This window comes from Astatotilapia calliptera, chromosome 3, assembly GCF_900246225.1.
Source record: "Astatotilapia calliptera chromosome 3, fAstCal1.2, whole genome shotgun sequence".
NCBI lineage: Eukaryota > Metazoa > Chordata > Actinopteri > Cichliformes > Cichlidae > Astatotilapia > Astatotilapia calliptera.
This window is the reverse complement of record NC_039304.1, coordinates 19,930,430-19,950,645: the sequence shown is the minus strand read 5'-3', so window position 1 is coordinate 19,950,645 and position 20,216 is coordinate 19,930,430. Positions and strand designations below refer to the sequence as shown.

General features: G+C 42.3%; 3 protein-coding genes across 4 annotated transcripts; 2 read left to right on the top strand and 1 right to left on the bottom strand.

Annotated features, from left to right (window-relative positions):
- The first annotated feature begins 2,049 nt into the window (after nt 1–2,049).
- lrp10 (low density lipoprotein receptor-related protein 10) lies at nt 2,050–9,861 on the top strand. The gene is made up of 10 exons (XM_026162231.1): nt 2,050–2,131; nt 3,488–3,663; nt 3,835–3,867; nt 4,084–4,228; nt 4,583–4,776; nt 4,873–5,213; nt 5,308–5,732; nt 6,519–6,713; nt 7,281–7,410; nt 8,126–9,861. The coding sequence occupies exons 2-10, from the start codon at nt 3,615–3,617 to the stop codon at nt 8,783–8,785; spliced, it is 2,172 nt and encodes a 723-aa protein (XP_026018016.1). The 5' UTR covers nt 2,050–2,131; nt 3,488–3,614; the 3' UTR covers nt 8,786–9,861.
- A 935-nt stretch (nt 9,862–10,796) lies between these two features.
- On the top strand, nt 10,797–15,983 carry cirop (ciliated left-right organizer metallopeptidase). Its single transcript, XM_026162237.1, has 14 exons — nt 10,797–11,723; nt 12,063–12,156; nt 12,757–12,808; nt 12,890–13,039; nt 13,283–13,408; nt 13,515–13,605; nt 14,039–14,184; nt 14,258–14,441; nt 14,578–14,647; nt 14,738–14,834; nt 14,955–15,062; nt 15,175–15,303; nt 15,527–15,636; nt 15,715–15,983. Exons 1-14 carry the CDS (start codon nt 11,381–11,383, stop codon nt 15,905–15,907), a joined length of 1,893 nt encoding a protein of 630 aa, XP_026018022.1. The 5' UTR covers nt 10,797–11,380; the 3' UTR covers nt 15,908–15,983.
- A 982-nt stretch (nt 15,984–16,965) lies between these two features.
- On the bottom strand, nt 16,966–19,966 carry LOC113018845 (uncharacterized). Of its 2 annotated transcripts, none has more exons than XM_026162250.1 (4): nt 19,910–19,966; nt 19,059–19,700; nt 18,865–18,965; nt 16,966–18,027 (listed from the first exon to the last, which is right to left on the bottom strand). In XM_026162250.1, exons 2-4 carry the CDS (start codon nt 19,582–19,584, stop codon nt 17,845–17,847), a joined length of 810 nt encoding a protein of 269 aa, XP_026018035.1. In that variant the 5' UTR covers nt 19,585–19,700; nt 19,910–19,966; the 3' UTR covers nt 16,966–17,844. The 2 variants fall into 2 exon arrangements, with proteins under 2 accessions (XP_026018035.1, XP_026018036.1); XM_026162251.1 differs by lacking the exon at nt 19,910–19,966 and adding an exon at nt 19,805–19,871.
- Nucleotides 19,967–20,216: the final 250 nt, after the last annotated feature.

Sequence of the window (20,216 nt, the reverse complement as noted above, 5' to 3'; positions counted from 1 at the left end):
GAAAGTGTGCAAAACAATGTTTCAAACTTGATGCAAGAAAATTTTAAACTAGCTCAGTGCTGTGAATGAAGTTGTCAAGCTTATGCTCTACGCATAAACTGTTATGCTTTAGAGAAGATTGGAAATCACTGCAGCCGTGCAACAGCAGAGTTAAAAGTTAAAAAGTTAAAATAGAGTGAAGTGAGTCAGTTGAGTGGAGTGAAGAAAAAGAACAGGACTCTGAGGGATTAAAGACAGTGTGTTTATTTTCAGTGAAGCAAATAACAAGACTGACAATAGAAGGAAAGTAAGTTGGTGGGTCCAGGACTCTAGTGCGAACAAGCCCACAGATGAATCCATCAGAGGAAAACTCTCAGTAACTCACGCAGACACAGCTGGGATCCCTGTGCAGAAATGAGATACAGGTGAGGAGAAGACAAAAACCAGAGCGTGTGAAAAGTACTGAAGAAGGAGCCAACTTCACTTCACTGTTTCCAGTTCAACTATCAGGCATCGACTGAAAGATCTCCTCAGTCTTAAATAGCAGACAGCTCTTACCGATAAGTGAGTTCATTATCTCCAGGTATGCTGGAAAGGCAGGAGAAAGTAACCCCCCCTGCAAGAGAAGGTGTGTTTAACTCCCACACACACACACACACACACACACACACACACGCACACACGCACGCACACACGCACGCACGCACAAGTTAACCATGTGAGGTCTAAACCATCATTGGTGACAACCCTGACACGAGCTCCAAACCCTAACCAGACTGTTTTTTTGGGGGAAAGTAAATATTCCGATTTCTGTTTTCTTCACTGTCTGATTGCCAGATCTTGGGACAACAACTTAAATAAACAAAATGACATGTTATGATTGCTCATGGTCACTCCTGATGATGACTTAGACCTCACAGGCCTAAAATCTAACATCTGCAGGGAGACACGTCATTCGGGTTTTCTTTGATTGGATATGATTTGGCACAAATGGACTTCATTTGTGCCAAATCATATTTTCATTTCTATTCACCATAAACACCACAGACTTCTACAACTCTGCCGAATGCTTTCTAAAAAAGTTTTCTGATAACTCAGCAGTTGTTGGCCTCATCACTGATGGGAACTGCAGTTAGTACAGAAAACTGACCGAGGACTTTGTTGACTAGCACCAACAGAACCTCTTCCAGATCAATAATGGGAAAACCAAGGAGCTGGTGGTGGACTTCTACAGCTGCAGACATCTTCCACATACACCAGCAAACATCCAGAGAATGGACATTGAGATCTTGGACTGATATACATATCTGGGTTTTCACCTGACTGATAAACTGGACTGGACTAACAACTCAAAGGTCATCTACAGGAAAGGTCAGAGCAGGCAGTATCTGCTATGGAGAACGAGGTCTTCTGGAGTGCAGGGATGAGATCTTATCTCATCTTATCTTATCTTATCTTATCTTATCTTATCTTATCTTATCTTATCTTATCTTAATTACTCAATCAATCAACTTTCTTTCTCCTTTCATTTAAATTCAGTTGTGAAACACGCTTCCACTGGACATAAGACTCATGGACAGACTCATGTTGATACCTTTAAAAAGGAACTTAAGACCCACTTGTTCAGGCTTGCCTTTATTTAGTTTTATCTATTCATCCTATTTTAATAATTGTACTTTATTCTGTATTGTATAAATAAACTTTTCTCACTTCCCTGTTTCTTCTAGCATCACTGGTGAAGTTTGACAGCAGAATAAAGTTCATTCAAATCAGACTCCATTTTTATGAATTAAACCTGGTGTCGGATATTTGTGACAGCTGATACTGACACCTTGTGTTAACAAATGCACATTTCACCTTTTAAGACCGTGTCCAATCAGCAAATGTAGTTTGTAGACACGCGTTAATTTGCTATATTAAAAAACACTATGAGTTTGTTTTAAATTCAGCATAACCGCTTGATATTTAAAATTATATATATATACAGAGAAACACATTTTTATGAATGAGGATTAAAGCTGTAGTAAACCTGCAGCTCCATTCGGCGGCTCCGGTTTTAGCATGACAAGCTCCGCCTTCCTTGCCCTACGTCACGAGTTGTGATATACGGAAGTAGCTTCGAACTTGTCAACAAGAAAGGCCGACCGACATGGTAAGGGCTCTGTACTTTTTTATGAATTACTTGTGTTATTTCTGCTTCTGGACTATATATTTTAGTTGGTTTGTGTGTTTAAGTCGTTCGTGTTGTCCTCACAGAGCTTTTATGGGGGTGTCGCGGTTTGAAAAATGCCCTTCAAACGACGCGAGCAGTGAGATTTGGCGTTAGCCTTTAGCTAGGCTGGGAACTAGCTGTTAAAGCTGTAAAGGAGAGCAGCTGCTCCTTTCTCCAAACCGAAACTGTGGCGTTACCTAATCTGTGGTCGAAATCTTAACACGGATGGACATAAATATGACTTTAATCAAGCAGAACTCGATCTCGGTATAGTTTTATCTTAGTGGGAAGAAGAAACAGGGAGGAAAGTGTTAGTTTTCACGGGGTTTTTTTTTTCTCGGAAATGGGAGCGTTTCTGGCGTCATTGTTGAGAAGATTACAGGGAGGAAATCGCTGTGTGTGTGTCGGGTGTTACGTCTGACTGTGTGTAAATAAAGATCAAAATAACATCTGTGTTCAAGGGGCCTTTGCTGAGTTTTCCTGCCTTGATACTTCCTCAGTAACTGATTATTTTCGTGTGTATTAATACATGCTGGTGCTTGTGTGTGTGTTGCATAACGCAGAGGCATTTTTCCGCTGCTGTCCTTTTTGTAATTGTGGTTATCTTAAAAGTACCTTGTAACAAAGGATCTAAGGTAGTTTTAAAGCATTTTCAATATAAATAATGAACTTTATAAAATGTAGTATGTGTAATATTACTATATAATTAAAAATGTTATAATCCTTATATGAAGATAAGAAGTGATGGACGCCCAGTTTATTACTAGTTATAAACTCAGTTCAGGGATGACACTTAATTCTGCTCCACCGTCAGCTTACATATGACTATATTCTGCTATATCTACAGCATGCATTACTCACAGTATAGTTTAAGTTACTCTTAAACACATGCTCTAGTGGTTTACACCTGCACCTAACAAGGGAACGATTGCCGGTTTGATGCTAGGAAGAGATACAAATCCCCTTTGGGGAAGGGGGTTACATGAGGAAGTTGCTCCGGCATGAAAACACATCAAACGCCTAATGAACAATGGAGCATCTAAACGTTACTCCTTAATTTAAAATCTTACTCATTATAACTGCTGCCAACAGCTGATTGTTTCAGAGAAGCAGTTATTGTGGATTTGATTGCGGAAATGGCTATTTTATGATGACTACGATGGATAATAAACAAATTAAAATAGCCAGTGTTGGCTCAGATGTTTTTGTGTTTCTCATTTGTCGTCCAGACAAACTTTGATAGTCGTTCACCCAGATCAAAGATGTGTCTCACTCATCTTTTCTTTTTCTCTACAGGCGAAGTCTTCTTGAACAAGACCTCCTGCCATGGCACTTCTCTAATATTTCTTTTTTACGCCCCCCCCCCCTCTTAACTTTTTATTAAAAAACATTTTTAAACATTAAAAAAAGAAACGTTACCACAATGAAAATCAGTTACAGCTTCCCTGCCCTCCTGGTTTTCTCCATAACAGGTGAGTGAGTGAGTTTTTGGCTGTTTGTGTATCTCTCTTAGGTGGCTGCTTTAAATGTTTATCAACCAAAGGTCATGTTTGAACTTTTCGTGTCATACAGCATTTACAGTCTGTGTGAGTGGCGATAATAAAGCACATTCTCTGTTCTCTTTTTGCTTATTTCCTCTGCAGCATGGAGCCGTTTTGAGCCTGCTCTCAGCTCATGTAAGGAAAACCAGTCATTGCATGTTTCATCATGTTATGAAAATGAATATGCCTCAAACCCACAGATAATAAACAACACCATTCATGGTTTAGTGATGTTTACATTTACATTTTCTTCACACCTGACAGGTTCAACATCAAACAACAACAACACTTAATTTATTCGCCAAACCAGGAACTGCTTTTATTAACTCTACTTTCTTGTGTTTATCACAGCCCACTGTGGGCGCTCCCTTCAGGTGGTGGACGATAAGGTGGGAGTGATCAGGAGTTCTGTTTACCACAGCTGGTCCTTCTGCTTCGGCTCAATGTCCGACGGCTGGATCATCACGGGTCCAGAAGATGAGCCGATCGTTCTCAGGTACGGATGCTCAAAGGTGGCACGTAAAGGAGATGACGCTTTAAAAGCTCGAAGACGTTAAATAATTGACTCCCAATTATTTTACCGCAAATCAGGTGACCTGGGATAATTATTAACAGAGTAAATATACCAGTTGTGCAATGCATTCTCCCCTCCTGTTTTTGCTTTATTAAAAGTATATAAATGCTTAATATTGCCTGATCATTTTCTGTTATCGTTTATGAAGTAATGAATGACCCAGATATGGAGATAAAGACAAAAACAAAAAGTTTTTGAGATTCAGTGTCTGCGATTGAGAAACTGTGGGTTCTGTTCACTGATACAAACTTTCTCTTATTACAAATCTTGCCACAGCTTCTCTCAGTTTTCTGTCCGCTGTAAGAAAGAATGGGTGTCTATAAACTCGTCGGCTGGAGGTGATCCAATCATCCTGTGTGGCTCTAAGTTGCCGCAGCCAATCGAGCTCCCAGGGGGAAATATTACAGTGATGCACCACTTCCTCCCTCATATGTTCCCTGTGTCATCATTTCTGTTGAACTATGCCAGAGGTATGACGTCCTGACATGTGCCTGCTTGCAGTTCCAGCTCTTTTTTCCCCCCAATTATTATCTAAATGTTCCTTTTATCTTCCTCCCTTTGTACAGATCCATATGAAGGCGATTGCCCAGAAACATCTTTTAAATGCTACGGGGGTCGCTGCCTTCCCCACTCCTGGCGCTGTAATGGGCAGGTGGAGTGTCTTGATGAAGAATCTGATGACAACGACGAACTGGGTTGTGACTGTCCTTGTGGAGGGCTTCTTCAGACCTTTTATGGGACCTTCTCCCCTCCAGCTTGTCAGGGTCAAAGTCAGTCCTGTGTTTGGACTTTGGATCCTGAGGACTCCAGGCCGCTGAGTCTGGAACTGCAAAAGCTGACGCTAGCTTTTGGGGACCGACTCACTATCTACAACAGAGAGGAAGGCAAAGGAGACATTATTAAAATCGTGAGTTTCCCAACCCAAACATTCATTACTGGCAAATGTTTTTCTCTTTTTATTTATTTTTATTTTTTTTGAAAACCCTTCTGCATTTTCACAGATTACCAGCTCCTCCAATTCCAAATCGGTCCAAGTTGAATCCAACACCGGCGTGATGTCAGTGGTGTATAAAAGAGTTCTTGGCACAGAGAACTCCAACTTTAACGCCACGTTTCATGTTAAGGGCTACTGCCCTCCGTGGGAAGGTCGTTGCGGGGGAGCGGCAGGAGGTTGTTTTACACAGGAGCAACACTGCGATGGGAAGTGGGACTGTCCCGAGACCGGAAAGGACGAGGAGGGCTGCAGGAACTGCAGTCCGAATCACTTTCCCTGTGGAATGGCAGGACAGAGGACGACAGCGACCAGCAAACCGCAGTGCTACTCGCTGACGGAGAGATGCAACTACCAGCTGAACTGCGCTGATGGCAGCGACGAGAGGGATTGCACCGTGTGTCAGCCGGGGACCTTTCATTGTGACAGCGACAGGTCAGTGTGCACCTGTGTCACACAGCTCCACACACAACATAAAAGGAGTAAGGGGGTGCACTAGGGTTTGTGTCAGAGGGCGTTCTCACCCTGTACATGCTTATTTTACTCACCGTGGAAACGGGTGCTGCTGTTTTTGTTTTGCTTTGTTTCATAACCATTCAGGTTTGTGGAGTTTCAGGCTCGGGCGTGTCTGTATGTGACATATGACCATCTTAGAGTTTAAATTGGCTTTGCTGTGGTTTTTGTGGTTCTGCTGTTTTTCTGTAGAAATATCACCCATCCTGCAGCAGTGTGTGACAGGCACAGAGTTACGAATGAGGAAATAAATATGCAATGTTGACAGTAGAGATTCTGCATTCCTCCAAAAAGCATTGATACAGGTTATATTTATATACAGCTGTTTATTATGGTTTTACATTATTGTGATTATTTTTGATGATGCTATTGCTATTTATTGTGTAGTTCTGCAATAGTGCAATGTTAACTAGTTGCCATTGTTTGCATGTTTTATCAAAAGCCACAGTGTCTTAAAATAGGCCAACGTCCTTTTTCTAAATGCAGCTCGCTCTGTAACAAAAGCACAAAGTGTGTATGGGAAAGTTTTGAGCTTAAGCGTAGGGATCCTTTTAACTCAGCCTGTTTCACTTCTCCTTGTTTACAGCGTTGTGGTTTTATTGTGAGTCTTAATTCAGGCGGCGTCTGATGTTTTCTGTGAAACTGAACCTGCCACTCATTTTCTTCCAGCCTGCTCTGGTAACAAACGGCTCTTTGTTCCCTCTGCAGGTGCGTGTATGAGAGCTGGCGCTGCGACGGCCAGGTGGACTGCAAGGACGGCACAGACGAGCTCAACTGCACGGTAATCTTGCCCCGCAAGGTCATCACCGCGGCAACGGTGGGCAGCCTGGTCTGCGGACTACTTCTGGTCATTGCCATGGGCTGTACCTGTAAACTGTACTCGCTCAGGACGAGGGAGTACAGGTAAGTCTTTGAATGGTTCTGCTGCGTTTTTGTTTGAGGTTTGCAGCCGAAGCTCTTCTGCTCTACAAAGTAGCTGCTTTAGTTTATTTTCGTTCCGTTGATGAAGCATAATGAGTCTTTCTTGCCATTTTTAAAGAAGAAAAGACTGACTCATATATTGTGCTGATAATCTCAGATGATGAGTCAGGAGATGCAGACATTGTTTTCCTAACTTCTGGCTTTAATTGCTGCCAGAACTGCCAGACAGTAACTCTCAGATGGATAGCACAGCCTCCTACGACACTGACAGTACACTCCACACAAAAACAAAAAAACAGCCTGTTCGTTGTTGTTGTCAGCTAAATGCTTGAGTTATGTACAACAACAGGAACCAATAACCTGCAGTGTATTAAAAGCTTACCTTTTTTTTAACCTTTAATAGTACCTCTTAGAGTCAAATCTATTTCTAGACTTTATATTTGTATACTTTATGTGGATCTGCGTGATGCTTCAAAACAAAAACAAAATGTGCCTTGCAAGTTTGCAATGTGTGTGACTGCATCTAAAAGAGCCTCTATCCTCTCACAGCATGTTTGCGCCAATCAACCGCCACGAGGCGGAGCTCATCCAGCAGCAGGCCCCGCCTTCTTACGGTCAGCTGATCGCACAGGGCATCATCCCCCCAGTCGAGGACTTCCCCATAGAAAACCCCAATGAGGTGAGAGAGCAGAGCGCCAGAGATTTTTAACTGCCCGCATGGACGCACCTGTCAGGATTTCATCAATCCAGGATCCTGTCAGGACTTTAGATCATGCTCATTTGTTTAAAGAACCCATGTGATTGACTGCAGCCTGTCCTGCAGAGTTACAATATACATTTAAGGCATTTAGAGGCGTTTTTTAAAAAACCCAAGTGTTGAAATTTCAGCAGGAAAAACTGATTAACTAACTTCAATTTTAATTAATGTGTTAAAACCTACAAATCAACATCTTATTGAAGGCTTTTTGATTTAAGGGCTTTAATAAATGTAATTAAACGCAGAAAAGCCGATAGCTGTTACTACATTAAACCACACACTCTAATGTGTAGTAGTGCTCTCTGTCTTAAAGCTCATCTATAGCAGCCTTATTGATCCCCAGCTGGATGTGGGCTGAAGTTGTAGGAGTGTTAAGATGAGGCTAATGTGCTGTTACTGTGCAAGTTTACTCTGAGTTTACTCCTTGGTGAGACAGCTGAGGCAGTGGAGGCGGAGGGATAAAGTGGCTGGCTCTGCCTGATGGGATTAGCTGAAGCCGCCTACACTAAGCTCAAACTTTGATTAGTGTCGCGTAAATAAATTCAGCAGGTTTAATGATTTTTAATAATGATTTTAGGATGTTGAACACGAGCTGCTGAAGGTAGTTGAAACAATCTGCTCTGTGTTTCTTTGTCAGACCTCGACTCTTTCTCTGAGAGGAATCCTGCAGCTGCTTCGCCAGGATGCCGCCAGCTCCCCACACCGCAGACGTAGGCCCCGATTTATCCGCCGGGCTGTTCGCCGCATGAGAAGGTGGGGTCTGATCCCCAGATCCGCATCCAGGCAGACTCAGTCGTCAAGCTCCAACCAGCAGCAGGCGCAGCAACAGCAGCAGTCAGACAGCGCTACATCAGGCCAAGAAGCAGCTCGCTCCACGCCCGCGAGCTCCCCATCAGCCGTGGAGGCGGTCAACCAGCCGGTGGCCCAGAAACTCGGCTTGTTGGCACAGCCAGCGCAGCACCAGCTGGAAGCTCCGCCTCCTTTACTGGCGCTGCCTTCAGCTCCTCCTGTCGCCTTCCCCCCTCCCCCTCCCTACGCACCCCCAGCTCCACCTGTGGACGCCCCCCACACTCCCCCTGTTGCCGTGCCTCCCAGTAGCCCATCTCTGGCCTCCATCTTCCACACGATAGGCTTGAGCATCTCCCGCTTCAGAGCCTCGCCCTCTTCCACCAACTACGTGCCCCTCTCTGCCTCGCCTTCCTTCTCCTCCTCCTCCTCTTCATCGGACGACGATGTGCTGCTCATCCCCCTCTCGGAGGACAACACTTCAGAAGACGACGTGCCCATGCTCACCTGAACGACTTCCTCACCCCCCCCTTCCCACCCCCTCCCTCTTACTTTACCTCCCACCAGTCTTTCCACATTCGTTTGAACTGAAACACAGGAGCGGCCGGTGGTGGGACTCTTCCTCTCTGTGCCAGTCTGGTGCCTTTTTTTTTTTTTTTTTTAAATCGCTTTGCGTTGCTGACATATATGAATAGAGTATTTTTAAAGAAAGAAAAAAAGACTTCCTTAAGAAAATGCAGACGAACGGCACGGCCGATGAAGAAGCGCAGATGAGTATTATGCGTGAGCACTTACTGAACGCTGGGCTGCACGTAGAAGGTGAACTTTTATTTTTTTGCACAGAAGAATCTTCCCTATCCAGATACTGAGGCAGGCTACTGTCAGGTTGAATGATTATAGCTCTTATAATAGAATTTGTTGTGTTTGTGTGACTGCGACTGTGTGAATGCAACTGCGTTTTAGTCTCGCGTAGACAGCGGAGTGTGATTGCACATGAGGAGTGTCTTCACTTGCACCCAGTCTCATGATATATCACGAAACAAATCCCCCCTTTTTAAGTGCCTTTAAGGAGCCTCCTGCAGAGACCTCAAGGATGTTGAGAATTCCTGAACACACACTGCATGCAGAAACACACACGCACACAATGAGGGTCACTTTTTCCTCACGTCGTCATGGTGACTTCACTCCAAAATGTATTTAAAAAAACTGCATGTGTACTCTTCAAGCTGGCAATAACTTTTTGGATACCCTCGTTCTAGTGCACATCGATTCCAACATTACTGCGTGTTTAAATACTTCTTCCCCCGGTGAATGAATGTAACCTTCAAAAAAACAAAAAGCAAACGTATCAAAAGACAATCTCTTTGGTGCCTGATTTTATGACGTGTGTAGGTGTGCACAGGAAGATGAGGCACCCTAGTGATAAAAAGGGTCGAGGGGGGGCCTCCAAATTCACAAAAGAACCTCACATCTGACGAGACTCTACAGCATTCGGTCACATTTCGACTCAGCAGACTTGTGGTGTGCCATTTGTAATATTAATATTAATATTATTACGAGTTTTGTGGTCTTTTTTTTTTTTTCTTTTAGCAGGTTTTGTCTCTCTTTCCTTAAATTGTTCCTGTTTTGCTTTGTTGAATGTATTTTTTGGGGAGGGACAGTTTTAAATTGACAGGTAAATGGGGGGGGGGGGATTTTATTTGGGTCAACTTCACTGTATATAAGTAAAAAAATATGGCTGAGATTAAACGATTTGCACTTTTAGTTTTAAATTTTTTGTCTTTTTTGTATTTTCTTTTTGGGGATATCGGCTGTGGGGGTGCCACCTGACACCTCAGTGAGACATGTCAGAGGTGTTTCTTTGTGCTCTGTATTCAAAGGATCTGTGGTAATTCACACAGACTCCCCACAGAAAGAAGGAGAGAGCTGTTCTTGGTGGGAATGCAGAAGTTGTGCTCATTGCTCTGGTTTGGAGGATAAAAGGAAAATGCTTTTACTTTAGAGCTCTGAAACTCCGCAGATGGACTGAGGTCGCAGCCGTCTACCAGGTAATAATACTGACTCCATTTAATTATTGAAGCGGTTTTCTACACAGCACCCCACGTGCAAGTTTCAACGCGATAACCTCTGTTTTGGCGACTCAATGATGACTCAATCTCCTTTACATCTAAAGAAAGCAAGATCTAAACGCTCTGCATTACATTCCTGTTTAACAGACCTCACACTCTACAAAACCCTGCACCACACAGTCCAGTTACACACCTGTTCGAGGAAAAACCTTACTTACTTCAGATTATTCATGATGAGGTTTCCCAACCTTTCTGTCAGATTGACTCATGCACTCTTTCTTCATCACTGCCTTTCATGTTTAAACTTGAACCAGCATCAGACAGGATCTGGACTGCTTCCTGTTTGCTGCTTAGTGTTTGTGCTTAGCAAACTTGCTTATCCATAGCTGTTCATTATGATTTCCATCCACTACTTTCTTCTTTAACAGCTTTTCACTTCATTTAGTAACCACTTTCTATTCAGTATGTTTATTAAACAGTTGCAGCTATTATCCAGCTTTTAGTGAGCTGAAACCTCAAAACCTTGATTTGTTTGTTTTAACTATTTCTACTGATGAAGTATTTATTTTAGTTAATCGTGCCAGCCCAAACTTGTTCTCTAGAGACTCTGAAAGTTGTAAAATGTAATTTACTATTATTTAAATAGTTTGAGTGAATCTATCCATGTAGCTGCTTCTGTGGACCTCTGATTGGTCATTACTGACCTAAGAAAGCTCAAAGCTGCAGACAGAAGAACTCAGTGTTTACAGTTACTTTATTATTTTAACTGTTCTGTTTGCAACATGGCAGCAAGATTTGCTATGATGGTTTGGAGACAGAGGAGGAGCTGGAGTTAATGATGTTACGCTTAACCCCAAATTGTCAGAATAATACTATTGATCCTTTTTTATAATCTGTACAAATACATGACACAAAGACAGAAATAAATAAAATCAAATAAATTCACGACCATATTTTGGGATCCTCAGCGGCCATCTGAAACATTACATCATCTCCTCTTCCTCACTGTTACCCTGAAATAGGTTTCCACCATAACTATGGCTTCCCCTCCATCCTTGAACCTCTGGGTGGGGATTGTGCTGGTGGTAATGGTGGTCGTGGTGGAGCTCCCAGGAGCCCTGCAGAGGTGCATCTTTGATGAGCTTCAGGTCAGAGTGGTCAGCGCTACAGACAGCCCACCCAAGGAGCTCAGGCTCAGAAGGTCAGAGGAGCAGAGGAGCATCCTGGGAAAATCTGGCTCACCTACTCCTACCTCACCACAGCCAATGAGGATCCGGACCTGGATTCCGAGAGAGAGCGACAGCCTATCAGAGGCTGAGAAAGGAAGGCTGGAGGCAGCGGTGGAAGAAGCTGTGAGAGTGGTGTCTTCTTTACTGTCAGGTGACTGTTGAACAGAAACGGCTGGTGTGCTGTAGATTATTACACTCCACAAGTCTGACAACAAAGAAATTTTAATGCAATCAACATTCTCTTGTGCGATAACTGAATAATTGTGTTTTTTAAATAAGTAACACTGACTTTATAACACTGACGTTTTTATGTATTTATGTGAGCTTGTGCAGCATAATTTCATTCTGCATTGTGTCTTTGAGGTAGTGCTCAGTAACAATATAGTAAATCTTGGATCTGAAAACACACACACACACACACACACACACACACACACACACACACACACACACACACACACACACTCATAAACTGCTGACATTTTAACAGTGAACAGAGTGCCGGGCCCTTTACTGCTCAGCAGAGACATCAACAAATACTGCAAGTTTCTCTGGAGGGATTCAAGTACTATCAACTACAACAGGTAAGTACAGACGAGTGTAGCTCCAGTCCCTCAAACAAACATCTCTGGCAAGATTTGAGTCGTTAAAATGATTTTTCCCCTATATTCTTATTTTACATACAACACAAAAATCCAACCAGCCAATCATATGACATGCAGTTAGACATGTACACATGGGTAAAAGGCACTCTTGAAATTTAACTGAGTATCAGAACGAGGAGGAAAGGTGATTTAAGTGACTTTGAAGGTGGCAGGTTGTTGGTGTCAGGCAGCTTATCTAAATATTTCTATATTTTCCCACAAACCACAAAACCAGAGTTTACAGATAATTATCCAGAAAAGAGAAAATATCCAGACGACTTTTTAATAAAAGCTGAGTATCATTTGAGTATTGTTGCTAACCTTCTGTTGGCTGCTTCCAGCAGGATAACGCACCATGTTTCAAAGTTAATGAATGCTCTCACTCTTTAAAAGAAATGTACACATTAGTGCAAGTAACTATGCATTTAAACTCACCAACAGGTTTGTATTTGTTCACTCATACTGTCCCGTATCTCTGAGCTCTATCAGCTGTCAACTTATGCAAATAAATGGAAATAAGCAGACTTTTTATTCTCCCAGGTGTGGTAGAGCCAACAAAAACTACGGAAGTGAAACTTGCCTGGATGCGACCGTGAGTATCAAATGTTTTTGCTGCCACACACAGCATGTACTAGACTGCTGCTTCTGAATAATACAGTATCAACATCAGTAGATCCCAGACGACCACCTGGCTGGATGTGATATTTACCCCGAGGCCGATTCACACAAAAGGACTGTTCTCAGACCTGAAGGTGCTGGAGTCCCTGATACCGACTTCCTGCTTTACCTCCATGTACAGGACACAGACAAGTGCAGAGCAGAGGTGCAAACCTACAGATAACAGAAAAATCTTTGATATAAAACCACTCAAATCCCAGCAGTCCTAAAACATTTTGACATTTCTTCATTAAGTTTCTATTCATGATTGAAAACAGCAGTAAATTGTTGCTCTATTTGATCATATATTTCTCCACTTTCTTATAAGAAATTTTTTTTTAAAGCGTCTAAATTAAACTTCGCCCACGTAGCTTTCACCTCTTCCTCAGTGTATCTTCTTGTTCCTCAGCCCAGTGTGTTGGCCTACGCTGTTCACTGCCAGACGGACAGTCACGGGCGACCTGTAGCTGGGGTGGTGGTCATCTGCAGGGACCGGCTGACAGGAGCCACATACAGCCACCAGACTACAGTACAGGTACGATTACTTTTATGGATACATGATGTGAAAAGTGAGGTTTCTGTGGCTGTTTTAACAGAGAAGGATGGATCATGATGACAGATTATACTCTTCTGTTCTCCAGACTGTCATTCATGAATTGTTCCATGCACTTGGATTTTCTAAGGATCTCTTCAGCACCTGGAGAGACTGTTACTCCTCCTCCTCTTCCCAAGGTTTTTAAACACATCATTTACACCACTTTATCCTTTTTTTTAACTGTAATTTAACAAACATTAGTGAGTGTGTAATAACTGTGTAAAAATTCATTTTTCTTAATGTGTGTGAGTGAGGTTATTATAATAAAATCTAACGACGATTGAGATTATATAAGCATTCATCCTTCCACACATGGGCTGGTGTCTTCAAAACGTTTGTTTACTTTACTTTGAAACTGTGCAAAGTGTGGACGAAGAACAAAAATTGGGAATTAAAAATGCAAATATTAAGTGGTAACACACAAAGAAGAACACTCAAATCTGATTAAAATGTAGAAAACATTTTTTTCATTATAATAAGTTAGTGTATTGAGTCTGACCTTCATTAAAGATCACATGCTTTGGTCAGAAGGTGGTTCTTTATCAGCGATTTCTTTGCTGGATCCTGCAGTGGGTGCTGATTGTTCTCCTCGAGGCAAAGCGAGTCACTCAGACGGATCCGGCCACATGAGGATTTACACCCCGTCCGTCATTTCAGCCCTGCAGAAGCACCTGGTGTCCAGCGATCCGGAGCTGGGAGGACCACTGGAGAACCTGGTACTGCACAGCTTCAAGTGCAGAAAACTTTAACAAACTAAAAAGGAAACCTAACGGTGCTTTCACCCCTCAGGAAGCAGCTCCAGGCAGGGTGTCCTCACACTGGGAGTCCCGGGTCCTGCAGGGCTCCATTATGTCGGCAGTGCTCGGGGATCCTAGCACAGTTCGGATCGACCCAGTGACCTTAGCTGCATTACAGGACACGGGCTGGTACACCGTCGACCTGAGCCGGGCTCAGAGTCTGGTCTGGGGAGACGGTAAGGAAACTGAAATATGAAGAAAATGCACTGAAAACTGCATCATCATAACAGGAGACTTAACAAAAGCTGAACATAGACACTCTGTGATCATACTTTTTAAATAATAAACAGTTTTTTTATGACTTATTAATAGGTGAAGGAGCCATGTTTGGCTCCCTGTCAACCTGCCAAGATAACTCCTCATCCTTCTTCTGCACTGGAAGGTAAATTAAAGTAATTTAGTGTTAACATATATTTTCATACAGAAATTCTGTCACTTTGTCCTAAATGTTTGTGTTATTTGTACTTCTCAGTGGACGTGGATGTCATTTTCTTCATCTCCACAAGGGGGAGTGCCAGACTGACCAATACCTGGAGGGCTGTCGAGTGTATAAACCCCTGCAGAATGGAGTAAGCTGAGTATCTTCGTGCATTCACACTAAACACTGAAGATGAGAGGACATTATTATTATTATTATTATTATTATTATGTATTTATCTTTAGTACACGTTTTGAATCTCGCACTTCAGAGTGAATGCTGGAAAAAAGAAAGCAGCAGGTGGACAGCTGAAGATGAGCTGAGCGGGGAGAGTTTCGGCTTTGACAGCAGATGCTTTCTCTCCAGCCTCAGCACACAGGTGTGTGTGTGTGTGTGTGTGTGTGTGTGTGTGTGTGTGTGTGTGTGGTCCTCCCCTGTACTCTCTTCACCCTTTCTTTTGAATCCTTTGTAACTTCTCGTTTGTCTTTCAGAACCAGAGTCAGGTCAGCAGCTCTGTGGAGGGCCGGTGTTATAGGCACAGGTGTACCGGACCGAACAGGTATCAGATCCAGGTGTTTGGCTCTGAGTGGGTGGACTGTCCAGCAGGGGGCAACATTCAGGTATAATAACATAATGGCTTATTACAGTGTTATATGTTTTTGGATGAGCATTAATTCAGAGAGTTAAAACTTGCAGTTTTTGTGCATATAAACTGTTTCATTTATACAGATGTTTCTATTATTACCACATTTATATGATTAAGAGCATCTTAGTATAAAAACATCCTAATGGATAATAAAGTCAACATCTCATATATATAAAAATTATTTATTTTTGCATCAGATTAACGGACACAATGGTGCAGTTTTCTGCCCTGACAGGAGGTTATGTCTGTACCCTGATGTGACTCCTCCCTTAGATGATGTCAGGACACTTCCTGCATGCATCAGGTGGTGAGTACAACTTCAAACATGCCCCGGCGTCTGTTAAAGCAACATATACTTCATTTTAACTTCTCTTTGTCTGTGTAGTGAGATTTCTACCTCAGCCCATGATGGGACGTGGTCTCCCCTCAGACCACCCACAGACCCACCTGTATCCACAGCGCTGTGCTTCACTGCTGCTGCGTGTCTGCTGGCTGCACTGATGGTGTCCTGCTGGAAATGTCGCTCATGTATGTTCAGAACACGCATGGTGGCCCCTGACCAGCAGGGTCATCTGTAGAAAGCCTGTTCTTAGGAATGGGCAAAGACTAAATTATAAATTTTAAAGTAAATTAAAAAACTGCTTTTACTTTTATTTCCTGGGGTGTTTTTATTTTCTACCTTTGATTGTCTCGCTGTGGAGTTCTCTATCAGCAGGAGAAGCTGGATTTATACTTCCATAAATCAGTTTTTATTTTTGTCAAATGTGATTTTGACGACTAAATGTTAGTTTCGTCTATCAAAATCATTTCCCTGTCATGGACATTTCTCTAACCTACACTTGTTTATGGCATTAAATACAATGTAAATTCATAGAGGATGAGGGTAAACAGTAAAATAATCAAATATATGGTAACAAATTGTCAATTTTTAACTGTATTTTGATTTTTTGCACTGATTAAACCTCCAAACTATCCCCATCTTCACTTTTGAACATTTAGGTTCAGTAATTTAGAGATAGTCTTACTGCTGATACAGCAGAATCGAACGAGCAATTTCCTTTAAAACACTTCCTCTAGAACAGTTTTGTCATCTCACAGGAGTGACACAGATGACAAATGACCTGTGATTGTTATTGTAAGTGAGCATATTATTTCCACAAGATGCAAATGTAGATATGAATGTCATGACATGCCTTGGAAAAACGCGTGCCCAGACTTGCCGAGACTTACAGGACACAAAGTCAGCCTGTTTTCCCACCTCGAGGTTCTTTGTTGTCATTCGTCACGAAGGGACGTGACAGAACAAACACCTGCTGGCAAACTGACAGATACTTTGAAACCAGTTTGGCAGAAAGCTGCTGCTTCCTAGTGCTGTGACCCAACACGAACATGATTGAATTAAACTTGTGCTTTTTAAATCTCAGCCTGTAGAATATAGTTTGGCTCACACCAACAGAAGCTGAGAGCAAAAATTATAGTGGTTCAAGACTTTTGCACAGTGATGCACATGCCTGAAGTTGTTAAAGACAAACAATTAAAGAAAAAATGCTTCAGCATAATATGTATCAAACAAGTAAAGGAAAATAAATAATGCTTAAACATTTGAATGAACCAAAGACAATTTCTGAAGCAGCCCTTTATCCCAATCTTTATGTTTACCAGAAAGTGGACGCAGTGATTTCCCAGGTTAATGTTGTGTCACAAAACTGAAAGCAGTGATGTCCTCTTTCACAGGCTAATCAGAAACTGTCAAACACATGTCCATACTGTCTTCATACATGTATTTATGCTTTCAGACACACAGGGATATTGAAAACGAGACACAAGCAGGTTGTGTTGAACACGAGGTCTAGTTTAACAACCAATATTCTTTATTAGTAAAAATTAGTTTTTGCTAAATTACCACAAATGTTTATTCTAACTTCTTCTCTCACTGCTTTAAAAAAATAGCAAAAAAAATGTTGTGTTGTTGTTATAATTAATAAATACCATCTCTTTATTTGTGGCTAGATCAGAGAGGAGAGCAGCGTCAGAGTGAGGTCATCAGAGAGAAAATATAAAAAAGTCACAGTGGACTGGAAACGCAGCTGGTTCCAGTCTCTAACCAGTTTTCAAGCCTTTTTCAAATACTGTCAGCGGCTAATAAGAGTCGATCTATCTTATCCCATTTAAATGAGAAAAACAGCATCCAAAAGATATTTTTAAATAATAGAAAAGTACAAAACGTGTTTCATTTCTTGAAATCACAAAATCAAACCATTAAATGTTGAAGCCCACACAGCCTGCTTTAAAGGGTTGTCCTCGAGCTACACCAGTGAACAAGCATTAGAAGGTGAAGCACGGTCTGCAGTGAGCCTCAGGCACGCAAAACAGAGCTCCACCCTGCAGCGAGGACAGGAAATGTTTTTACTCTTAGTGCCATCATGCACCACCAGTAAGCCCCTTTTTGAATGGGCTTAGGCTGAGGCACAGCCAGGATCCCACATTCCTCACATCCCTGACGCCGATGTTGTGTTCACGATTTCCCACGGCTTGCTGTTACATCACTGACCTCCAGGTAATTCATGACAGTGCTGCTGAGCATCTTTTTTTCAAAGTATTTGATTTCTGCAGGAGTCAGAAGAGCCATTTTACAGACCTCTTCATGTGACCACTCAGCATTGCAGTCAGGCTGGCCGCACACAAATCGGCTCTCACCCTGAGGGATCAAAAAGAAATCAGTTAATTGCATCTGAGCATGTTGACATGGTCAAAAGAAGCTGCCGAGGTTCAAACTGAACATCGGAACGAGAAAGAAATTTAATTTAGTGGATTTTGAAAGTGGCATGGGTTTTTGTGCCAAACGGACTGATCTACTGCTGACCAACTCTAGAGTTTACAGAGAATAAAAAAATGGAAAATATCCAGTGAGCATCAGAAAATATCTTGGTGATGTCAGAGGTCAGAGGGGAATGGCCAAACTTTGTTATGTTGATAGGAAGGCAACAACCCTTGTTACAACCAAGTTATGCAGAAGAGCATCTCTGAGTGCACCACACACTGAACCCTGAAGCAGATGGGCAGCAGAAGACCACACCTGCCAGCTATGAATTGGAAACTGAGGCCACAATTCACGTGGGCTATTTTCTTGCCCATTTTGCAACCAGCCACCAGAGCTCAATTCAATGCAGTACTTTGGGATGTGGTGGAATGGAAGATTCCCATCACGGGATCTGCAGCAACTGTGTGATGCTGTTGAGTCAATATAGACCAAAACATCCAAGGAATGTTTCCACCGTGTCGAATTATATTCTTTTAAACTTTGCCTTCAAAACCTCTGAAGGCAAAAGCAAGTCTAACAAGGTGTACTTAACAAATTGGCCAATGAGTTTATAATAGATTTAGAAATGATTTAGAAATAGATTTTAAATTATGTAAAATAAATTTCATAATTTATGTGGAAAGTTGGGAAGATAAATGTGCAAGAAGGACAATGAGAGACGATGGATACTAATACTAATACTTCAGAATCTGATTAATAATAAACATGTGGTACCTGGTCCAACAAATGGTGACACCAGCTGGTGAGAGACATGGGGGTGACAGAATGACCGCAGGACATCCGGGCTCTCAGAGATTTATAATCTCTGCCCTCAACTATGAGACAAAAAGGAAGACTTAACTTATAAAAATCCTTGAAGCCCATGCTGTCAAATCTGAAAGTATTTATTTGGTTCTTTGACTACTTACAGTCCATATCATCTTCTCCTTCAACAAATGTAAGGGTGGTGTCGTTTGGGTCGTAACATTTCTCCTCTCCAGTCACCAAATTGGCGTCCAGACCTCCAGAAACGTCTTTTTTGCCCTTATCTCTCATCCTCCGCCGTGCATTTTCCAGATGGTTCTGCAGTTCGTGGTAAAGGTCCAGGTCAGTTTCCAAGTATCTGCGCCTTGAGGGATCAAAACCATCCCAAAGCCCGGTGCTTCCATCTATACTAGCAGGGCGGTTTTTCAGTCGGACGGACTGTTTTCTCTTCTGAGGATTTAAAGTTAAGCTCCTTTTAACTCTCGCTTGGTTGCTCTGGGGTCCTGTGTAGTCTGCGGTCGTTCTTTTCTTTGTCTCGCTGTTGCCCATCTTTGCCACGTTTATCTCCACAGGTGAGCGGCAATGGACACACAGGTTACTGGTTTCATTTACTAAAATCACGTGATTTTCAGTTACGGGGCTGTAACTCTCCGGTTGCACAAGACTGTGTGCCAAAGTGAGGCGCGACATTCCAGGTAACAGGAGGAGGACCTGTGGGCGGAGAATACACCTGGAGCACAGGTGGGTCCGTCTGTGAAGGTGAATGTCAGAGGGAAGTCCACACTGATGAAGAGCGTCACTGTAAACTGAAGAACAGAATCTGTAAAGAGTCAAAGATGTGCAACTTTCGCCTTTCTGAGAAATTTCTTTGGCGTTAACACATTTCAATAATAAAAATATAATAAAGTACAGTATATCGATCGGCCCTGCAGTCAGACGAATCAATCATCAATCTCTGTGCTGATGCTGTTTCCACTCAAACCGACCAGATTCTGTAACTTTCCTCTGTGTTTACCGTTATAAGCTTTGCTCTCTGCTTCTGCTCAGCTGGTGACATCCGGGTGGTGTTCAGGGCGGATGTTGCTGTTATGGGATCAAACACGTCCATCATCCACACAGTGCTACTCCTGCTGCTGAGGAGACGATGAAGACGAGACCACGAAGAACAAGAAGATAAAAACTGGACTCTGGTTATTTAGGCTTATTAATCTTTACTGTGACACTCTGACATGTGCCATAATAATGATATATAACAATACATAATAATAATAATGTGTCAGAGGGACCTATTTGTAAAAAATATATCCGGAAGTCTTAACTGC

What these genes read in the sequence shown, in the direction of transcription:
- cirop (XM_026162237.1), top strand. Translation starts at nt 11,381, where the DNA reads ATGGCTTCCCCTCCATCCTTGAACCTCTGGGTGGGGATTGTGCTGGTG. An exon ending in ATAAACCCCTGCAGAATGGA is followed by an intron (nt 14,835 to 14,954) that starts GTAAGCTGAGTA and finishes CTCGCACTTCAG; the next exon opens with AGTGAATGCTGGAAAAAAGA. An exon ending in TCTCCAGCCTCAGCACACAG is followed by an intron (nt 15,063 to 15,174) that starts GTGTGTGTGTGT and finishes TTTGTCTTTCAG; the next exon opens with AACCAGAGTCAGGTCAGCAG.
- LOC113018845 (XM_026162250.1), bottom strand. Translation starts at nt 19,584, where the DNA reads ATGTCGCGCCTCACTTTGGCACACAGTCTTGTGCAACCGGAGAGTTAC. An exon ending in AGGAGAAGATGATATGGACT is followed by an intron (nt 18,966 to 19,058) that starts GTAAGTAGTCAA and finishes TTTGTCTCATAG; the next exon opens with TTGAGGGCAGAGATTATAAA. An exon ending in GTCACCATTTGTTGGACCAG is followed by an intron (nt 18,028 to 18,864) that starts GTACCACATGTT and finishes TTGATCCCTCAG; the next exon opens with GGTGAGAGCCGATTTGTGTG.
- lrp10 (XM_026162231.1), top strand. Translation starts at nt 3,615, where the DNA reads ATGAAAATCAGTTACAGCTTCCCTGCCCTCCTGGTTTTCTCCATAACA. An exon ending in GATGAGCCGATCGTTCTCAG is followed by an intron (nt 4,229 to 4,582) that starts GTACGGATGCTC and finishes ATCTTGCCACAG; the next exon opens with CTTCTCTCAGTTTTCTGTCC. An exon ending in TTTCATTGTGACAGCGACAG is followed by an intron (nt 5,733 to 6,518) that starts GTCAGTGTGCAC and finishes TTCCCTCTGCAG; the next exon opens with GTGCGTGTATGAGAGCTGGC.